This window comes from Notamacropus eugenii, chromosome 6 (assembly GCF_028372415.1).
Source record: "Notamacropus eugenii isolate mMacEug1 chromosome 6, mMacEug1.pri_v2, whole genome shotgun sequence".
Taxonomy (NCBI): Eukaryota; Metazoa; Chordata; class Mammalia; order Diprotodontia; family Macropodidae; genus Notamacropus; species Notamacropus eugenii.
In genome coordinates this window covers 298,327,506-298,350,218 of record NC_092877.1, presented here as the reverse complement: position 1 = coordinate 298,350,218, position 22,713 = coordinate 298,327,506, and the positions used below count along the sequence as shown (strand labels likewise).

Genomic DNA, 22,713 nt, shown 5'->3' with positions numbered 1-22,713 from the left:
CTGCCTCTTCCTACCTCTCTAAGGTCTGAGAAGTCAAATGGATCTCCATAAGCCTCTCTGGGGAGAATATTGATGAATTTTTGCAGTATCATAGAATGTTAAGACCTGGAAAGAATTTTAGAGGTTGCCGAATCCAGCTCTCTACCCGATTCAGGAATACCTCCTGTAAACATCTCTGACAGCTGGTCATCCAGCTTTTATTTGGATACCTCCAGGGATGGGGAGGGGGAGAGTAATTATTCTATGAAGGGGCGCATTCCATCAGTGGACAACTCTAGCAGTTAGAAAGGTCTTTCCTGGGCTTATTGAAAAGCTGCTTTCCTGTACCTTCCATTCATGGGTCATAGTTCTGGCCCTTGGAGCAAAACAGAAGAGAGGAGTCTAAGCCTGGCTGTGAGGAAGGGAAAAGTATAGGGTAAGTGTGACAGGGAAGGAGGAGGCATGGAGTAAAAAAGGGAAGGATTTAAGACATGTGGAAAAAGACAGTCACCAGAATAGGTGCCTTGCATTTGCATAGTGCCACATAATGTTTCTTTCTAGTTCTAAGATTCTGTTATTGAACAGAGCATCATTTCATGCTTTATGTTTTTCAAAGAGATTTGACACATAGCTCATTTGAATCTCATGACAACTCTGCAGTATCTAGCAAGAGGGTTGATAACATCTGCATTTTATAAATAATCATGCCTTAAGGTTTACAAAGAGTTATGCTTACAGTATCTTATTTGATTCTTGAAACAACCCCATGAGGAAGCGTTCTTTCCATCATAGCTGGAAGGGACCTCTGAAACCATATCTTCATTTTATATATTGGGAAAATGAGGCCTAGGGGGTGAAATAACTTGTCTAAGATAGCCAAAGTAGTAAGTGTTAGAGGTAGGATCTGAACCCAGTATTTACTTTTTCTGCTGTACCATGGAAGTAAGTGTGTTAGCACCCACATTTTATAGAGTAGGAATCTAAGAATCAAAGGGTGATTTGCCCAAGGCCATCTGACCAACAAGTGACAAAGCTTAGATTCAAATGTAAGTCTTCTGACTTCATGTTCAGTGTTCTTTCCCTTCCATTATACTCAGAATGAATGAATGAGTTGCCTGAGGTTGCATAGAACGTTACTATCAGAGCTGGGATGATAGCCAGGATCTGCCAATTCTTCTTCCAGCACACCTCCTGAACACCTGCAGAACCAGCCTTAACTCTGCTTGTACTCACCCCTTCACTCCCATATGCCAATATAGCGGCCGTCAGGTCTTTGAGTGTGTGCAGCACAAAACCAGACTTCTTCTTTCGGCGACAGTAGGGATGGGGACCTTTATTCCTTTCTTCTTGTTTCCATGATGGCTCAGCAAAGTCTTCTGAATAAAGAATTAAGACCCCCTTTCTGGTGCTGTAAGTTTTAGGAAGGGGTCCCTGTGTAACTTTTGCCCCATTCTGGGACTTGCCAATCAGGGTTTTGTCTTGGGGTGTCCAATTCAAATAATCCTATAAAAAAAAGCAACAACCACCAGGATATAGCCACCTTAAACAACCACTTTGTATGGCATCACAGAGGGCATGCATTTGTATAATGTTTGATGTTTTCCTGACACTGATCTGTTCCTGTTAACTCTACCTAATATCAGATATCTCAGTATAATCCATAATAGAATATAATCCATATACACAATGTATAATAGAATCCAATATAATCCACAATATAACCCAAAGTTGCTCCTTACTACTAACAATTATTAGATAGAATAACTAGATTCTAACCCATAAAAATAATCCAGAATAACCCATTCTAACACATAATTTTTAAGTGAGATATTCATCCTAGCAAATTTTAGTAACAGTAAACGTGGGTTGAGAGGCAATATGGTAGAAGTAAACAGAGAACTGGACTTGAAGGCGAGAAGACCTGGGTTCGAGTTCTGTCTCTGACAAATACTGGCTAAGTGATTCTGGATGAATTACTTAACTTCTCAATGTTTTAGGTAAACTCTCTAAGCCAATAAATCATGCAGAGGTGATAACCTGCATTGCTAGAAGAAGTTTCCTCACTTGGTGAATTAAAATCACAGATTCAGTCCTTGTCCCTATCCCCTAAACGTGGGCTAAAAGCCTGATGGAAGGTCATATCTTTGTCTTGGTGGTCAGCAGGTAACTGATCTCAACCATCAGTATGTTTAAATAATAGGGTTCTCTGTTCTGACCACCATCACTCTAATTAACCACTTAGTCAGAATAAAGGCACCCACATCCTCCATATGTTATATAACGTTATCTATTTTGCCTCTATAGAAGGTTATAAAGGTCTTCTGTTGGTGAGTCTCTAACATCAACCATGAAAGTGCTCTGCAATAGGGGCTTCCAAGCCGATACCAATGTAATGAACACCATTGTAACTGAAATCTCTTTATGATGCAAGACATTCCAAGACCCCTCTAGTGTCTCATTTGTCTTCTGATAGCACCTGATTCAACAAAATCCCAACCCAACAAGGAATCTGGCCACTTCCCTATTCCCTTCTTAAATTTGCTGTTGTAAAATGTTACCTGCATTAAATGCTGACTATGAGACAAGCATCCCAGAATATTAGAGAATGTCATAAATTGTTGCGCAGGTTCATATCCCTCCAGCCGTAATAGCATACCCTGTTCTGAAAACCCAATCTATCAACATATTTGGAAATTTCCTAGACGGAAATTCTGATCTGGGACCAAGTCCTTTTAATTTCTGGTTTCTTAGCCTGGCCACACTAATCTGACAAGAGCAGATGAGCAGACTGGAGAAGGTGGGGGGCAGGGGAGGGGGAGAATCCCTCCTGTGATAGCTCTTATTTTGCTAGGCAAAGTAAATAACATCACAGATTTTCTCAAAAAGAGGGACAACCACAGCCACAGAACACAACTGGCCACCACTCCAGGAACCACGAAATCTGGAGACCGAAAGGACAGCCTGCTCTCTTCCCGTTCCCAAATGTACTAGGCTCACAGCTGCAAGACTGACCTCTGGTTCCAAGTAGACCTCCAACCTCTTCTGTTTGCTCTGGACCACTTGCCCATTTCCACGGCTCAGGAGGGAGAGAGTGAACATGTTTCATTACCAGCCTCTTCTTTTCAGAAGTCATTCATCTTGCTTTGGAAGGCTGGAAGTGCTTACACCTTAAGGTTTCATTAGGTCAGCAGTGAGTCCCAGAACTTTACACACTGGGCCTTTTATTAGATGCATTTTCCCCCTCTTACAGCAGCTTCTCAATGACACCCTGCTCCACAATTTATACAGTGAGGGTCTTTGTCAGAAAAAAGAACTCCCCAGATCCTTCCAGTCCTAAACCTTCCATCCCTCCCAACAGACTCTTCCTCTCCTGCCTACTACGAGAGGACTTGTTGATGTTCTGTCCTGGTTGCTTTGCTACGGGATTTGTGCATCCAGAGATTCATGAAACACCACCATCCTTCCCTTTGTGCACAAAGGTTGTTTCCCGGTTGCCATGGCAGCAAAGGGAAATTAAGTCCCTTAAATCAGCATGGGAAAGCAAAATAGTAACTGAGAGCTCCCTCAAGGAGAGCAAGGACACTGAATGGGCCAGGCTCCAATTTCAAGCCCTTCTTATGGAGCTCATCTTACGTTTATAGACCCACCCAAATCCCAGCATGTGAGTGTGCTGCTCTCAACGAACGATTAACTCACTCATAACAATTTTACACGGGTCACCTAGTTCAAACCCCGCCCCTTTGATGTTTCTCTTGATTGGACTCCGGTATCGCTGGTCTGGACTCACGGTGTCATTTTCATTTGTTACCGTTTCAGGGGCTCTTGTGTGTGGTGTGTGTGGTGAGTGCAGAGGAAAGTATACGGCTTTGCTAAATTCCTTTGCAAACAGGCTCAGACCCCTATAAACCCATGTTCTTTATTCCAGGGGTAAAGTTGTTGTTAACAGCCTTGTGACTGACGCTGCTTGATTTGTCTCGACTCTTTGGAAATAGCAAAAGAGAAAAAGAGGAGCAGACAAAAGTCGCTGGCGAAGTGTGGCACCCTCACTTGGGCCTTGAGATCACCCAGACCTCTCATCCATAAGTGGTCTTTCCCCATCTTTCTCATAGGCGTGCCCCCTGCCGACTTACATAAAGGTGTACAGCGGGCAACAGTCCTGTTTACTTTGAAGCTTATTTTAAACAGGGCTTTACACAGAAGGCAGCCTTGATGTGTGTTATACGAACAACAGTAGGTCGCACACAAAACAAATGAGGCCTCGGTAGAAGAAGCCCATCTAAGTTCCTGAGCAGACAGAACTAGCTAAGTTCACAGTGCCAAGTTATTAGGAGATGTGAGCAAAAATTAACTTTCTCGGGCTTCATTTTCTTCATCTGGAAAATGAGCAGTGAGGACTGGAGGACACCCATGCTCTCCTCAGATTCTATGATCTTATGTTTCATATTTCTGTGCTTTATTGAAGAGAATGGAATTGGATATAAAAGCAAGGAAAAAAGGAGAAAGCAAAAGAGAAGGAATAAAGATCCAGGAAAACAAAGAGGTTTTGCTGCTGACAGGTATATGTAATAAAGGCAGGAATCTGGGCTATGAGGGTAGATCATAGGATCATAGATTTAGAGCTGGGAGGGACCTCGAATATCATCTAGTTCAACCCCCTTCTATTGTGTGAGGAACTGAAGCCCAGAGAGGTTAATTCAATTCAACTAACTTCAATCAACATTTATTAAATATTAATATCTACTGCTATGCCAGACACAGTGCTAAATACTGAGTTAAGTAACTTGTCCATGGTAATAAATCACAAAGACATGATTAGAAGCCAGGTTCTCTGATTCCTAAGGCCAAATGTCCTACCTACTGTATGACACTGTCTTTTTCAATGAGCTTGGCTTTTTGACTTTACCTTTCAGTGTTGTAGCTCACAGTGCCTAGTTCTAGTTAAACTTATCTGCATATTAAGCCAAGGAGGAATCTGGGGATTTCTAACCTTAAGTTAGATAGTTGTTTGATTCAGAGGAATGTGATCATTCTCCTAATAAAGCAGTTGAAAAACTTAATCTGGGGACATTCTGCTTTATTTTTGTTGTTGTAACAAGTTAATTAGTTATGTTAAAAGAACTATTTGCCTGTCCTTATGAGGCTTAGCTACCTGGAGGGGCCATCTGCAGTTATCCTAATGAATATCTGGCCACTGGACCCAAATGGCTCAGGAAGAGAAAGTGAGGCTGGTGACCTTGCACAGCCCTCCTTCACTCAAATCAAAGTCAACTGCAAGTCATGTCATCATCTTGATGTCATGATTCTCTGCCAAGAACGAAGGACAAACACAACAACTCAGACTAAACAAATTAACAGAACTTAAAGCATTTACTTGAACTGCAGCAACAAAACAGAAGTAATAGGAAAACTCAAGGAGTAAAATCATTCTTAACATGGAGGCAGCATGACCCTGAAAAAAGAATACTAGATCTGGAAGCCAACTTGAGTTTAAATCCTGGCTTTGTCTCTTACTGTCCGTGTGAACCTGGCCATGACACAGCCTCTCTAGGTCTGGTTCTTTTTCTATAAAAAATTGGAGGGTTGGGCTAAATGCCCTCTAAATTTCCTTCCAGCTCTAAATCTCTGAGTTCCCTCATAAACGAATATAAAATAGTTCCTCCCACAGACTTGTGTGGAGAAACTCACTTAAAGAAGTCACTAGAATGAGGCTGCCTTGAGTTGCTACCAGAATAGCTATTCAGGTAACTTCTTAGCTTCTTTTACTATCATTGGGTCTCTCCATCTCTGTATCTGCCACTATTAATCAAAGCTACCTCAGCCTCAGCAACCATAGTTCAATCTTAAATCTACATCTTTGTCATCTATGACTGAAGCATATACACCTTTATAGCTCCATCCCAAAGCCATCCCCTCAAAATATTTTTGCTGCCATCCCGAGAAGCTTTGCCTTTATTCTGTTTTCTAGTACATACTCTTCTGGCTTTAGATCTTCTAGAAAGCAGGTGTAGACACTGTCATTTAATCATTTTTTAGATTCAACTTGCCTAGATTTAGGCCCTGAATGTTATTACTTTCTTAAAGTCAAATCATCTAGAGTGGTAATTAAGATACATCCTTGTTTCTTTTCCATAGTCTCCAGCACTAACTCTTAGCTAGGTTAGGATAAGTGACTTTCTTTCTCCCCTTCCCTAGTTCAGACAAAGGGGGGCCATTTCCAGTCATCCTGTTTTATATCTGGCCATTGGACCCAGAAGAAGAAAGCGAGGCTGGTGACTTTGCACAGCCCTCTCTCACTTAAGTCCAATTTGCTTGCAAGTGATGGCATCATCTTCCTGAGGTCATGGTCCACTTCCTGAAGGAAGGACAACCAACAACTTCAGACAAGTGGAATATCTTTCCTTTACTGCTCTTACTTCATCTTGTGATTTTCTGAGACTATAGATAAACAGAGACAATCCTTTTCTTTATTATTTCTGACTCCCATCATGCTTTGCTATAGAAATTCTCTTGAAGTTTGATGTCTCAAGGTGATACCAAAACACTCGTGTCAGGGCAGGAAACATGTCTTGCTGGCATTCTGGCCATCACAACAATGTTCCTGTTCTCTTTACAAAGGCAGAAATCAAACTGATTACAACCCTGGCCTATATTTCCCCCTGGGTTTAATTGATCTTGTCAAAGAAAGCACAGATGATTTCTCTCTGCAAGGTCTTTGGGTGACATATCCAAGGAAAAATGTTAGTGTAAGCTGAAAAGAGCCAAATTTAACAAAATTTCTCAACACAAAGGGCTAGTTAAAAGTGAAGTAGATTTTCTCTCACTTAGTGTTTTCAAATAAATGCTTAATGATAAATTGTTAGGTAATGATAATTATTAATAATAATATCTAGCATTTATGTAGTACTTACTATATCGGGGCAACTAGGTGGTACAGTGGATAGAGCACCAATGCAGGAGTCAAGAGGACCTGAGTTCAAATCTCACCTCAGACACTTGACACTCACTAGCTGTGTGACCTTGGGCAAGTCACTTAATCCCAATTGCCTCATCCTAGTCATCTCCAGTTGTCTTGATGAATATCTGGTCATTGGAGTCAGATGGCTCTGGAGGAGAAGTGAAGCTGGTGGCCTGCACAACCCTCCCTCACTCAAAGTCAAGTGCAAGTCAGGTCATTATTTCTCTGATGGCATGGTCTTCTTTGGCAAACAAGGAGGAACACACACAAAGGGCTTACTATGTACTAGGCACTGTGCTAAGTGCTTTACAATTAATTGTCTGAGGTCACACAACTGGAAAGTATCTGACTGACAGAGGATCTGAAGTCAGATCCAAAGGACTCCAACCTCAGTCATTCAACAAAAACTTCCAGTCATAGTGTTAAGTATTGGGGATACAAAGAAAGGCAAAAAACATACAATTTCTGCTTCATGGTCTAATGGAGCAGACAGTGTATAAACAATTATGTACCAATAATATATATACAGAGACAATTGAAACTCGTAACCCTGTGTGGTAGAGAGGATTCTTGTTCAAAGATGGGTTAAAATCAATGACCTCTGATTTTTTTTTTTCCAACTCAGATTCTGTGATTTTTTTTTTAACATCAGAATATTTCAGACTCCCTACCTCCTGTCCTCCTCCATAATGGCAGTTATAAGATTAGTGTCTATTGATTGAGAAAATATATTAAGACAAAAAGTTATTATAAATTCAGCAATTTTTTAAAATGGATGTCTCTTTTATTAATCACAGTATCATCTACATATATTTAAAAAGTTTCCATACGTATATGTGACACATTATATATTCAATCATCATTAGGTACATTTGCTTACTTATCACATTTTTTTTGGTTGGGGCTAAATGAGTAAAATTGTAATGCTTGGTTAGTATATTGTTTGTAGACTCCTTTCAGTAACTCCATGAATCCCTAGGGGTCTTCAACCCACAAGTTGGGTGGTAGTGCCATATTATATGGAATAAAACTTGTTTGAAAACATTTTCACATAATAAGTAGAGAAAGGGGTGAAGACAGAGACAGGTTAAGAGGAGTATGATGGAAAACTGAAATCTATAGGATGAGTAGCAGGCCTATTGGCTCTCCCCAAAGGGATTTAGGGATTGACAGCCACAGAATTCACTCCATTTTTGAGAGGTTAGGTCATCCACAGTGACTGTGGAGTCCCAAGGAAGATGTCTTGATGGGCCTAGGTTGGTGGGTGAATCAGTATCCTGACCAAGAGAGGAAGGTAAGTTCTTGAATTTCCTAACTCTGGAGGCCAATGCTCTGGGCCTCTTGTCCCTGCAATTTGTAAGCAGTCAGACCAAAGTCCAAAGTGAGCTGCTCCTAAACTGTCATGTTTACATTCATGCTGTTTAATACAGACAATGAACAGATGCAGAGATCAATTAATAGACATTTAAAAGCATTTACTCAGTCTCCACAGCAGTTTATGGGAGGCGCATTTAGAAAGCAATAGAAGTTATTGCTATTATAAAGTGCTTGGGGATCCCAGATGAAAGCCCCTCGTAACTAGAAAGTATTTATAACTCAAGAAGAAACCCTCCACACCCATGTTATACAACACCAACACCACATCCTGGCATGCTTGAACTGTCAGCCCATGCAGCCTGTCTGTTTAAATTATACTGTAAACCCTATAGGGTGGAGACCTTTTATATATGTATATATGATTTGCAAAGTATCATGCACAATCCTGGCATATTCTGTAAATAAATAAAAACCACATGAAACAAAGAAAAAAAATCTTCCTTCTTAGTAGAGAGTTGAAGATGCTATTCAACTACCTTGTCATTAGCACTTCCAGGGGCATGACACCAAATGATGCACTGGAATGATTAAGGCAATAGTTGAGGAAGTCGTTTGAGAAATATTGTAATCATCATGTAGCCTTTATAAAACATTTCAGATTAACTAAAGGCTTTATAATCATCCTACTCATTGTTCCTCACAAGTCACCCATGAGATAAGCTAAATCACTGGTATTATTCCTTTTGTGCCTACATGTGTGTGTATGTTCAGTTCTAGGGGCTGTGTTTTAGGAAACATACCACAAAGATGGCAAACATCCAGGCAACCAGAATGGTGAAGGCCAACGCCAAAAGAGGATATGTTCAAGGAACAGGGAGGGGTGTTTGGTTTGAAGAAGATAAGACTGAAGGAGCCTATTACAATCACCATTAAGTACTTGAAAAGTTATCATGTATGTAGAAAAGAGTTTAGGTCCCAGAGAGCAGAGCAGGAACTATAGGTGAAAATGACCAAGAGGCATCTAGGCTTGACATGAAGGCCAAACTTTCCATGACTTAGAGCTATCCCAAAATGGCAGATCTACATGCAGTTGGAAGGGGAAAGAGTTCCCTTTCGTTGAAGGTCTTCCATTAAAAGTTGAATGAGATTCTTTTCAAGTATAACTTGGGATTTGGTGTCTACTTAAGTTCCTTCCAACTCTGAAATTCTGTGATAGATAAACAGATCAGGATGCAGAGGGATGAAACAATTTACCCAAGGTCACATACAAGCAAATCACAACTTCCGTCATTTAAATATAAACAGCGTAATTTGCTTAGCGTCTGTCTCCAGATTCCACCATATTGCTTCAGCCCTGTAATTCACATCACTACCACAATGTGATAATTGAATTATATGTATAACAAAATTAGTATGTAAAACTTTATTTAGTGGAAGATGAGAACTATCTTTCCCATTAGGTCGCTCTTATTTGTTTGACTTCAGGTACACTTTTATAGGTGGAGAAGCTATGACACACAGTTTGTTCAATGCCAGGGCATGAATCTCACTGTTTGGTATAGAACTCCACAGTAGACTTCCCAGAAAGAAGCAGCTAGGCAGATATGCTCCCTAAAATGTCCTGAAGTATTTTGGGACAGGAATTCAAAATATCCCTCAGGTAGAATAGTTTTTCTGGGTAGCTGAATATCTGAAATCCTTTGTTTCTTTATACAATGCATATCATAATACAAGAGTGAAGGTGATTTTGAATGAGAATGTTTATTTCCGCAACAAAGAGATATAACCCAAGTTGAAGCATAAGACTTAGGATATAACCTCACAAGGGGAAAAAAAACAACAACGTTTTTAGCGAAGAAATAAATCAGCACCTAGGAAAAGTGACTGGAGTTTTTGAAATGAAAATGAGTCATTCTCTACTTTTCAAGTGACACATATATCTCCTTGGATGTAATAAAACCTTAAAATGAGGGCAAGCAATTATATAAAGGTTGAGAAATATGCTGAACTGCAACTAACAGTTGACCACCAAAACAAACTTCACAAAATATACCCAGGGCAAGAAACATGACCTAAAATTAACAACTTTGTAAGACAAATTCAGTTGAGGAAGGGAGAGAACCCAGGGTTATGAGACCCAGTAGAGGAGATACCCCAGGACACTTTGAGGCTGCTAGTTGGTAGTGAGAGAAGACAATACGACCAGTATCATGGAAAAGTTACCCTTCTGGAAGGAAAGGGGGAATCAGTATTCTCTCATAGTTTCCTATTTAGCTGATTAACTAAATAACTAATTATTCTTGCTGGCTAGGTGCTACCTTCACTTGTTCACATGCTTCTAAAGGAGCTTAAATGCTATCAGCACCCTCTAAATGTTGGTGGCCTGGGGTTAAGGCTAGCTTATCCTGCCCTAGTAATTGTTCTTTACCTATAAGATACTTTCATTGAACCATATGAAAAAGTAATAACAAAAGGTATGGATTCTTATCAATAAGTATGGAAGACAGAACAGAAAAAGGGTGAACAACAGGTAGGTTTCCAAATCCTAGTAGCTAGTCACTTGCCTGCATTAGGTGTGACTACTTCCAAACAGACTCTGCAAGGATTGGGGGCCCAGAGGCTGAAGAAACACCAAGAGATCAATTGGGAAGACACAGTCCAAGACAGTGGGACCAACACAAACAAGCAGGACCCTATCAGAAGGTTCTAGAAGGAATACCTAGAGTGTTGTTAGAAATTCTCCGGGCTCCATGTTGACGCTACCCCTGACAACCTGATCACACCATTCCTTCACTTCTTTAGATGCCAATGACCTTTTCTAAGTCACAATTCACTCTCACAAGCACATGGGCAGTCCTTGGATCTTACTTTCTCTCAAAACTGTAATATCTCCAAGATTCAGAAATGACAATTTTTTTTCCTATTAACTCCTAACATAAATCTTCTACCAAGTTCAGAGAAGTGGGATAACTTTGAAAGTAACATATTGATTTTAAAAATTTTATTTATTTTTAGTTTTCAGCATTCATTTCCACAAGATTTTGAGTTCCATATTTTCTTCCCATTTCTCCCCTCCATCCATCCCAAGACAGCATGCATTCTGATTTCCTCTTCCTCCAATCTGCCCTCCCTTCTGTCACACCCCTCCTCTCCCTTCTATCACACCCCTCCCCTCCCTTATTCCTATCTCCTCTATTTTCTTGTAGGGCAAGATAGATTTCTATACCACATTACCTGTATGTCTTATTTTCCAGTTTTTTAAAAATAATTTTAATTTAATAAATTTTAATATTCATTATAAAAAAGTAAGTAACATATTGGATTTATTATTTACTTAAAAATTTAAAATTCTATTTTATTTTACTTTCAATTCCAAATTCTTTCCTGCCCACTTCTCTTTCCCCCACCCACCCAATGAGAAGGCTAGAAAAACAAAATTTGTTATATAGTCAAGCAAAACAAATTCTTTCCTTAGCTTTATTATATACTTTTTACAGAAAAATATTCCATATATCAGAGGCTCAAAGTTTCGCATGAAGTTTTCTGTTCTGTTCCTTATGTGGAAATGTTCTTTTTGGTTTGTTATTTGTTAAGTTTAGAATTTTAAAAATTAATATAGTGCTTTAAACACACAAACATTTAAACTCTCCGCTCCAGTGAGGCCACTGTCTTTAGTATCCCTGGTGCATGCAGAACCTTATCATCTCATGTCTGGACTACTGCAATAGCCACTGGTGAGTCTGCCAGCCCGAAGTCTCTTCCCGTTCAGCCACCAAAGTGGCTCTTCTAAAGTACAGATTCAACCATGTCACCCTCTTGCTCCAGGGGCTCTCTACTGTCACCAGGATCAAATACAGAATTCTGTTTGGCACCCAAAGCCCTTCATGACCTAGGCCCATCCTTTCCAGTCTTCTATGTCTTACTACCCAAAATGTACTCTTGGATCCAGTGAAACTGGTCTCTTGGCTGTTTCACCAACAAGACACTTCATCTCTTTGGTCCAAGCCTATTTTTGGCTATCCCTCATGCCTGGAAGGCTCTCCCTTCTTTGCTTTGACCTCACTGGCTTCTTTTAAGTCCCAACTAAAATCCCCCCTTCTACAGGAAGCTTTTCCCAATGTTTTCTAATTCTGGTGCCTTTCCTCTCTTGTTTTACTTTATATCATACCATATCAATCTATCATCTATCTATCATCTATCTGTCTATCATCTGTCTGTCTATCTATCTATGTCTGTCTATCTATCTATCTATCTATCTATCTATCTATCTATCTATCTATCTATCTATCTATCTATCTAGTTTGTACATATTTACTTTTCTGTCTGTCTCATTAGATTGAGTCCCTTGAAGGTAGGGATTGTCTTTCATCTTTCTTTGTATACTCAGTGCTTAGCATAGTGCCTGGCACATAGTAAGCTTTTAATAGATGTTTAATGACTGACTGACTGACTGACTTCAGGCTTGCGCTCCAGCTGATCCCCCCTCCCTCCCTTTCTACCAGTGTAAATCAGCCAGTCAGTAAAACAATTATTAAGTGCTTACTTTGTGCCAGGTACTAGCACAAACCCTCAAAAAAAAAAGAAAAGAAAGGCAAAATCTAGCCCCTGTCCTTTAGGATCAAAAATTCTAATGGGGAGGGTGGGTAGATGATATTTGAATAATTAATGATATAACAGATATATATTATATGAAATGGAAAAAAATCTGAAAGAGGAAGACAGTAGCTAAGGGGATCTTCTCATGCAGAAGATGAAGTTTGAGTTCAGTCTTGAAGGAAGCCAAGAAAACTTAGAGGCAGAAGCAAGGGCACAAAGAATTCCAGGCACGGGAGACAGTCAATGCAAAGTAACAGAGATGGGAGATGCAGTGTTGTCTTCTAGGAACTCTAAGTAGGCAGGTGTAGCTAGATCATAGAGTACCTCTATAGTAGTAAAGTATAAGAAGATGGAAAGGTAGGAAGGAGATAAGCTTTAAATGTCAAATGGACAATTTTGTATTTGATCTTGAAGAGGGAAGTGGACAGACCTATGCCTTAGAAAAATCACCTTGATACCTGAGAAGAGGATGGATTGGTGTAGCAGAGAGGTTTGAAGTAGCCTGACCAATTAGAAGGCTAGAACCCTGGAAATGAGGGGCAGAATTAGGGTTGTGGTTGTTTGAATGATGAGAAGAGAATATATATGAGAAATGTTTGTTACGAAGATAGAAACAGTAAGATTTTGAAAAAGGTTGGACATATGAGTTTTAATTATTTCAGTCATGACCCCATTTGAGGTTTTCTTGGCAAAGATACTGGAGTGGTTTGCCATTTCCTTCTTCAGATCATTTTACAGATGAGGAAACTGAGGCAAACAGGATGAAATGACTTGCCCAGGGTCACACAGCTAGTAATTGTCTGAGGTTAGATTTGAACTCAGGAAGATGAGTCTTCCTGACTCCAGGTCCTATGTTCTATGCCCTGAGCCACCTAGCTACCTAGAACCTAGCAGCCCTTCTCTGACTCTAGAGCTTGTGTTCTATTTACCTTTGTAACCTTTGGTACTTTGAGATCACTTTCCACTTGTGCATACACAGCTGTTTGCATATTGTTTCTCCAACTAGAGCTTGTTGAGGACAGAGACCACCATGTTTTTACCTTTCTATCCCCAGCACTCAGCACAGTGCCTGACATATAGTAAGCACTATACTATGTGACTCACTAGTCCAGTCCTCTGCACCAACTCATTTTTTACATTCAGCCCAATTCCATCGCAATATTTTTATCTTGTGCGTGTTTTCTCTTCCTAACTAGATTATAAGCACATTTTGGATTCCCCTATTGTGCAGTTTTTTATGCATTCAGTAATACAGAGTTGTTGAATGGATGCATCCTCACTATGATGAACACTTGTGTGTGTGTTTTTGTTTCCTTCTGGAAGGTAATGAATGTGGTTTTAATTGCACAGCTCCTCACCTTCAAAGCTAGAGTATCCTTCCCCTTCCTCCACTGTATTTATGAAGTCTGAATACAACAATCTTCTATCCCCAAGCTATGCTTTCTGTCTCTGTAGTTTTGGAGGTTAAGGTCAATGCTGAAGGCCTAGCAGCAGAGTGATTCTAAGTAATACCATGTTATTATGATATGACTTGTGACTTAAGCAGGTAACCTTAGCAAACAAAAACTTTTCTCTGCCACACCTCTGGAATAGCACTTCTAATGAGGAGAAACACTGACAAGCAAGGAGCTTTGGCCCTTCTTATGGTTCCATAAAACACTAAATGCCCTTTTCAACACCCTGCTTGCATGCTCTGAGGAACTCAAAGAGTTAATGCTACACCATTTCAGGCCTCAGCTGCCAAGTGCAGTTAATGCTCAGTCCAGCACTCACATGGTTTGTATTCTTACCCGGCTGGAGTGGCCTGCTCATGGCATCTGGTTCCCTGGCAACAGCTTTCATTGGCTCAATCAAAGCCTTTTCTTCTTAAGAAAGCTCACACTGTGACTCCCCACCACCACCACTAATCACCATCTTAACTCAGTGTTTAGGATGCAGCTGGTATGAAAAATAGCATTTGTGAATGTGAGAAGATTGAGTGACTGCTACATTGAGTACACCTGCCCTAAGTGGTTCTCTTACTGGTCTCTACTGGGTCGCTAGGGAAGAACCTAGTTTTCTGTGGAGGGAGGCTAGGAACCCTGATCCAGAAAGTTTCCTGTAGATAGAGTTCTTTGTTCCGCCATACTCCAGAAGCCTCTGTGATTCATGACTAGCTGTTTTCTGTGTCTAACAGTTGTAGAACTGTAGGCCCTCTGCTTTTGACAAGGGGCGCTGGTGGGTTAAGGGAGATCAGACAACAAAATCCATATTGTAGGAGCCTTGTCCCCAGTCAGCAACAGACAGGAGGAAGAATCTGCCAATGTATGAACCTGGGGAGAGTAAAGAATCTGCTTCAAGACCTGTCAAAAAGTCACACTGCTCCAGCATTTGCAGGAACAAACCAGGATGGAGAGGAAAACCATATATGTAGGCACACTCAGAAAGAGTTTGTTTGAGTCTGGACGAACTGATCAAGATGGGAATTCTCTGGGAGGGTTAGAGTCTTTGTTTTTTTTTTTACCTGAAACATTTTATTTATTCATTCATGCACTCATTCATTCAGTCCTTTGTTTGTTTGTTTCTGCTTTGGGAAGAAATAAAATTAAAAGCAGCAAATAAGATTTGGGAGACAAAACAAAAGCTCTCACCTTTGACTCGCCCTAATGGCTCCAGCCTCTCTTCCCTGGACTCCCCCCTTTTTTAGGGTGGGGATGTGGAGAGGGTTTTAATCACATTTCTCTCTGCTGTGGTTATGCCAACGAGGGTCTAAATACAGAACCAATTCAGGATGAATGATATCAGTAACGACTATCTCCTTTCTACCCTGTTGTACCACCTGGTGCTTTGAACCAATCTATAGTGGGGGAGTTAGGTGGCACAGTGGGTATAGCACTGGACTTGAAATCAGGAAGATCCATCTTCCTGAGTTCAAATCTGGCTTCAGACACTACCTGGATCTGTGACTCTGGGAAAGTCACTTTACCCTGTTTGCTTCAGTTTCCTCATCTGTTATGTGAACTAGAAAAGGAAATGGAAAACCACTCCAATATCTTTGCCAAGAAAACCCCAAATGGGGTCACAAAGAGTTAGGCACAACTGAAAGGACTGAATGGAAAGTGGTTCCTTTCCCTGAAGCTTTTCAAGAGAAAACAATTACCTTGGTCATGGTGCTGAGACTAAGCAGGAGGAACTTCAATCCAAAGAGTAAGTGGCAGTTCTACTTGGGGACTGAAATCCTAGGTATTGAAGAAAAGACATGGCTCCTTCAGACACCAAGCGCACTAGGATCAGCCTCCAATGGTTGGTGATAGCACAAATAATAGTAGCAGTAAATTTGCAGTGTGTTAGAATACGGCTCCTACTTCACCTTTTTTTTTTCTTTTTTCTATTTTTAAAGCTTTCTTTTTTAAAAAAATTACTTATTTATTTTTAGTTTACAGCATTCAGTTCCACAAGTTTTTGAGTTCCAAATTTTCTCCTCCTCCCTCTCCTCTTCCCTCCTGAAGATGGTTTTCTACATATGTATATATGTATATATATATACACACATTCACATTAAGCATATTTTCACATTAGTCACATTGCAAAGAAGAATGATAACCAATGGCATGAACCACGAGAAAGATGGAAAAAAAACCAAAACAAACCAAAAAAGAGGGAGAGCAAATAGTCTGCTTCCATCTGCATTCACACTCCTTAATTCTTTCTCTGGATGTGGAAAGTATTTTCCATCATAGACCTTTTGGAGTTGCCTTAGCCTTAACAAGAGCAATGTTGCACCTGCTTGGTTGGAAGTAGCCTGGCTGTTCTGAAATTTGGGGCAATAGGTTTGAAGTTTATCTTCCAGGCTAAGACCTTCCTCCCACATTAAGGCAGGAAAAGAGAAAGGTAGATTTTATCCAATTGATTTATCCTACAGCCCAAAGGCAAGAGTTTGGAGTCAAAGGATTATAGAGCTGTAGTATATTCTATATTATACATAGAAGAAACATTATTTTAGAATTAGAACTTGAAGGCCATTTAATCCAGAGGTATCAAACTATGGACTCATGTGAGGAGACCAGAACTAGATTAAAAAATAATTGGGAAATACTTAACAATATAAATAAAATGATAATATAAATAACGTTAATTTGTGGCTTTCTAAGTCAATGTGTCTGATCTAATCCAATCCCCTCCTTTTATGCCCTGGAAACTGAAACACAGGGAGATTTGGTGATTTGCCCAAGGAAAAGTGATAGAGATGAATTTTGAACTCAGGTCTTAAGCTTTTTCCACTACATGATTAGCTAAAGTCTAGTAATTCTAAGGAGGTTTTCTCTTCCCTCATCAAGGTCTAAGTAAAAGTAACTAGTGCATGAAAGGAAAATCTCATGAGCAAGTGAAATACTTACAGAGCTCCCTTCCCAGGAGTGTAACTCCATCCCTTTTTCTATTCTTGCTCTTTCTCACCTCCTCTCAGGTCCTCCTTTCCCTCCACTTTCTGGTTATTTCCTTAAAAAAACCCTACCTTTCTGGTTTCTATTTTTTCTCACTTCCACACCTCTTTCTGCTTAATTGGAATCCCAGTGTCAGTAGCCATTTGGGCATTCTTCTCTGGCTGACATTTGGTAGGGAATAAGGAGGAAGGGAAGAGATGGTGTTTTAGGGATTTAGATGTAGGGATAAGGATATCTCCTAGGGAAAGGGACAGATGGCCCAGACCATGAGGGAAAAGGCTCAGCAAAAGCTACTCTCTGTAGCTTTGGATTCTGACCTAGTGGCACTCCTGTGGAGTCAGAGAGGCATGTGTTCACAATATCTTTGCTTCTCGACTGCACGTAAAACCTGCAATCCCAGTTGAGTTTTTATTGTGGCACAGGGCTTAAGTGTATTTAAGCATAGTATTAGCAAATTCCTAAGAAAGGCAATTTGGCCATGAACACAACGTTTTTGGATTCAGGAGCATGAATTTTCATGCTAGAGAGGGACTCCTATTTCACAGGTTTATAGATTCAGCACTGGAAAGGATATTAGAGGCTATTTAGTTCAGTGGTTACCAGTCTAGAGGCTGAAGAACCAGAATCACAGACTCTCAAAGATGGAAGGGATCATCAAGTCCAACTAGTACCTGAATAAGAATCTTTACTGTGTCATGAGAGGTAGCATGGTGTAGTGGATAGAGAGTTTGCTTTCGAATCTAAAAGCTCAGGGTTCAAATTCTTCCTCTGATGGATGTTGGCTATGTGACTCTGGGCAAGTTACAACCTTGTAATCCTCTAACCAGCTCTTTGTGATGGCTGGGCAAGGGGTGTATTGGAGCCAACTCTAGCTAGCCTGGTATAAATCAGAATTATAAATCATATCGTATATTATACATAATAATGTCATAAATCATATCAAATTCTAAATTAGAACTACAAATAAAAATTGATTTTTTGTTGATTGTCTGGACTTAAGAAAGTATAACAATTAGATTAAACTTAAAAGTGAGTGTGAACATTTCCTTCCCAGAGAACCTGATTGTCAACCATTTACTAGCACACATCTACATTGCTATATAAACATTGCTTTCACTCAACAAGAACATAGTAGAATGTTCGCAGAATAACAATAGCTGGCTATGAGATTATAAATTCTTTAAAGGCAAGAACTGTCTTTTGTCTTTTTTTGTATCCTCAATACTTAGCATGTGCCTGGCATACTGTAAGTCCTTAATAAATGTTTATTGATTGATTGATTTAAATAGAGCTTTAAGTTTTGCAAAGTACTGTATATCCAGTAGCTCATCTGAGCTTCACAACGTCCCTGGACAAGGGTTCTTAACCGTTTTTGTGTCAGGGACCTCTTTGGCAATTTGTTGGAGCCAATGCATCCCTTCTTAGAACCATGTTTTTAAATGATAGAAAGAAATGCTAAGTTTTAGTTACTAATTAGTTAAAATAAAGACATATCTTTCCCCATACAAATTCAGACCCTCTGAAATCTAGCTATAGACCCTTGGGAGTTGGACCCAGGATAAGAACATCTGCTCTAAGACTATAAATTATATAGAGACTACTGGCCTGCATTGGTAGAAAGAGTTTCTTCCTCAAGAGCATTTCCAATGATGAACACATCAATCACAAGTTTGGTCCCTGCCAATAAACTGTATTTTACTGTATAATTGTCACAGATTTTATGCCAATTTTTTTTTTTGCAAAAAGTGGGATCCAACCATTATGTGAAGCTTTTTTTTATTGTCCTGATATTATCTAAACATCATTTATTATTAAACTGTCTTTTGTGCAAGATCAGGATGCATAGAATACTCATGAAAATGTTAAAATTGGGAAGATGCAAGTCTTACTATAGCATGTGACTCACTCATGGCAGCAACCCTTATACCTATGGCTGTTCACTGGGCTGAGTGACAATACCTTTAGCTTTGCAGTGCTCTAAACAAACCATCCAAGTTGGCTTTCAGGAGTATACTGATAATGCATGTGTGCTGAGAATTCTAGGCTTGAAACTCAAAGTGCACAAAAGATAAATGTGGATCCATATGCCACTGGTGAATACATTGCTGCTCTGTTTACCTTTTAAGCAGCATGGCAAACAGAATTATACCATGAGACGATTATGCAAAGAAAGGTTATAAACCAATTTTTTGGACAGATAAAATGGGGTACAACAATTATGTGATAGTGATGATTATGGGTTAAAATATGGAATCATACCAAGAAATGGTCATCTGGCTTTGCATGAAGGGAAACCCAACATCTCCCAAGGCATCTCCTACTTTTGGGATATCTTTAATTGTTAAGAAATGGTTCCTTTTAGGACCCATGATCTTTATGGTCATCCTAAGGAGTTTGGGCTCTTACAGCTCAGTCTCCATCCTGGGGTTTCACCCCAAGGGTCATTTTCTTTTTTCTGCTCTTTGGTCCATTTTGCCACTAGTTATCTATGGCTCATGTCTAGGTTTTCCCCAAAGGGAATGACAGGGTCCCCAACTAGCATACAAGCACTTAATTAACAATATGAGTATTAGGTGAGAAACAGCTTTTATTGTCACCTCTATGCAGATGATTCTCAGAACTACATGCCCAGCCCCGAGCTCTCCATTGAGCTATATAAATACATATCACCAACTACTTAGATGAGTAGAACTGGGATATCTGTAGGCATCTCAAACTTAACATTTTTGTAATGAATAAAAATACAAATTCATTTCCTAATGCTAACTGAATTCATAGTAACTTTTTGTCATTATGGATTTTATCACTTAGCAAAGTCAAGTGCAAGTCATGTCATCATTTCTCTGATGTCATGGTCTTCTTTGGAAACGAAGGACGAACACAACCACAACGACTTAATGGACATCCTATGGAGGAGGTGGTCTTTGAAATATTTTGACTTTGGAAATAGATCCTCATACTACACCCCCAAAATGACTAAACCCTGCATTCTTTTTGACCCAATGAAACTATTACCAGACTTCTAATCTAAGGAGATCAAAGAAAGAAGGGAGGGACAAGAAGTAGAAATATTTCTATGTTAGAAATGTTAATGCTGTTTCCAAATCACAACTGTCAGCTCATGAAGCTGCTCACGCTGTTTTTCCTATACTTCAGGGGAAAATATATGGTTTCCATAACACCTTCTATTATCACAAGGCTGGTAGTTCTATACTGGAGTCTCTTAACCCACCCTCTAGCATTGCCAGTGGCTGCTCCCAGGTCAACTGACCTCTGGAAGCTGGTTGTACTCGGCTATCAATTTGCATTTTGTCAGAATTTGTTCAAACCCTGCTTATAGGCTGGGCTTGAAATGAAAGTCTAAAAGCTGCCCCTGGAATGTGAGGTTTTACTGGAAGCTTTCCATAATGCCTTTTAGAGAACAGCAGGTGTCAACTTATTCACACTGAGAGTCAATGAAAGAAACCCAAATTATTGCCATTCTAATAAACAAGTATTTCTCTTCTTCCTCAAAGAAACTTGTCATGATGAACTAAGAGCCAGAACGAATTAAATGATCTGATAGTATAAATCTGATTAGAAGCATTTTATCTACTCTAATTAATTTCCTCCTGTGACCACAATTATTTTCAGTAATTCTTAAATATATTTTTAAACAGGTTCAATTTATACCTTTTAAAAAGAAGACTGTCAGGAGTCCCTTTCATCCATTTTCCTCTCTTTTTTTTTTTTTTGATGGTACATGAATGTTTTTAGGGTTATTATCTTTAATCTTAGGAAATATTGAGACATCCCTTTCCTATATAACTCATCCTGTCATCTAGAAGAATCTATTGTGAGTATAAATAATTATAGTAACGTGTGTATCAGAGGTTAACAAGAGGGCAATTTTTATCTGGTTTTGAGAAAAGGAAAGCTGAATAGAGGAAGTGCTAGCAACAGAGATCATGGAGTTCTTTACATTTTAACCTTTTCTCTCCTGGCTTCAGGGGCAACTCATATCATAGCTGTAGAGCTGGAATGAAAACTTAGAGGTTATCTGCTCAACCTCTTCATTTTACAGGTAAAAAAAATTAAGGGCCAGAAAGGATAAATGACTTTCCTGAGATCACAAAGGTCATCAATAGCAGTGGTAGTATCTGAACCCAGATTCTCTGATTCTAACATACTTTCTACTGTGCTCCCTCTCATTCAAAGTACAGCCATTCTTATAATAAGCATCTCTCCTCTGACCTGAACAACCACCACCACACACAAAAAATGTTCTTATTAAATACACCACACGTGTTGAGGCTAGTCTCTTAACTCCTACTGCTCTAATGAGTCTCTTCCCTAGAGCTTGGCCATGACATTCCCCCAGAATCATAGGAGTAGCCATAAGACATTAGGGATGGTCTTTTGAGGGTTCTAGAGTCCATAAGCCCTCGCTGTTTTTCTTGTTCCCACCATGAATCAGTCAGCCAGACTGAAATAGATTTTAGAAAGGGTATCTAGTAAGGCAGTACAGTAAAGATAGCTGGTATGAAAATCACTTCAAAAGCCTATGACTCTCTCACCAGTGCACATAGAGTCCAAGGGAAAGTAAGTTCAAGAGATCAAACGTGGCAAAAGAGGTAACTCGTAGCTCCTGGAAGTCTCTTTACTGGCATCTTCAAGATGGTCCCCTTAGCTAAGGTATGGTATCATTCTGGGCTCTTTGTAGAGCTATGAATATGAATCCAGTCTGTCCTAGGCTCTCAAAGCACAATTGATCTCTGTTTATTCCAGAGATCATTCTAGGATGCCAAGGGAAAGAAAGGAAATTCTACAAACCTACAGAATTTACTAGGTTGTCCTCTGGTCAGTGAGAAGAAGGTGGGGGTGGGGGAGGGGACTAAGGCTGAAATGCTCTCTTCCTCATCCAACTCCCCCCAAAGAACTTCTAATTCTAGCTGATAAGCTCTCTCCTCATTTATTCCTTGACTGTAATCTCCATGTCTCTAAGTTTTTCATTACTTTGCTATTTTATAGAGGAACCTTGGGATGTGACCAAGTTTCCTTAGCCAATCCACTCTTCCTGCGCATTCCAGTTCACCCAATGGCTCATGAGAGACATCTAAATTGACCAAGGTCTTTTCATACTTAATTGGAATACCTTTTGTTGATTGCATTCAACTGAGACATTCCCACTTGGTTAAGATACAAGGACATAGCATTTTATCATTCACTTTAGGTAAGATGGGGTAATTTGATTTATCTCCTTATTAAAACCTTTCAGGAATACTTTAACCAATTCCTTCTCCTTATGGCTACTAGAATTACTGAGATTTTAAATAGTTTAAGTACTCACATTGATAGAATGAAATTGAGGAGATCCTGTCCCTTAGACTACAAAAAACGGCAACCAGTTTGACAGGTAATCAGTCCTTCAGGCTGGAAGGCAGAGACTTTCATTTTGTCTTTGCA

At 39.7% G+C, this 22,713-nt stretch overlaps 1 protein-coding gene across 2 annotated transcripts in view; it reads right to left on the bottom strand.

Annotated features, from left to right (window-relative positions):
• Positions 1-3,804, bottom strand: part of KIAA2012 (KIAA2012 ortholog) — a 160,218-nt gene extending 156,414 nt beyond the window's left edge. For both annotated transcript variants that reach the window (XM_072617302.1, XM_072617303.1), the window contains exons 1-2: positions 2,992-3,804; positions 1,213-1,482 (exon numbers count right to left, since the gene is read on the bottom strand). In XM_072617302.1, the coding sequence (XP_072473403.1) occupies positions 1,213-1,482; positions 2,992-3,078 (357 nt within the window). In that variant the 5' untranslated portion in view covers positions 3,079-3,804. The remainder of the gene's footprint in view (positions 1-1,212; positions 1,483-2,991) is intronic.
• Between the last annotated feature and the right edge of the window lie 18,909 nt (positions 3,805-22,713).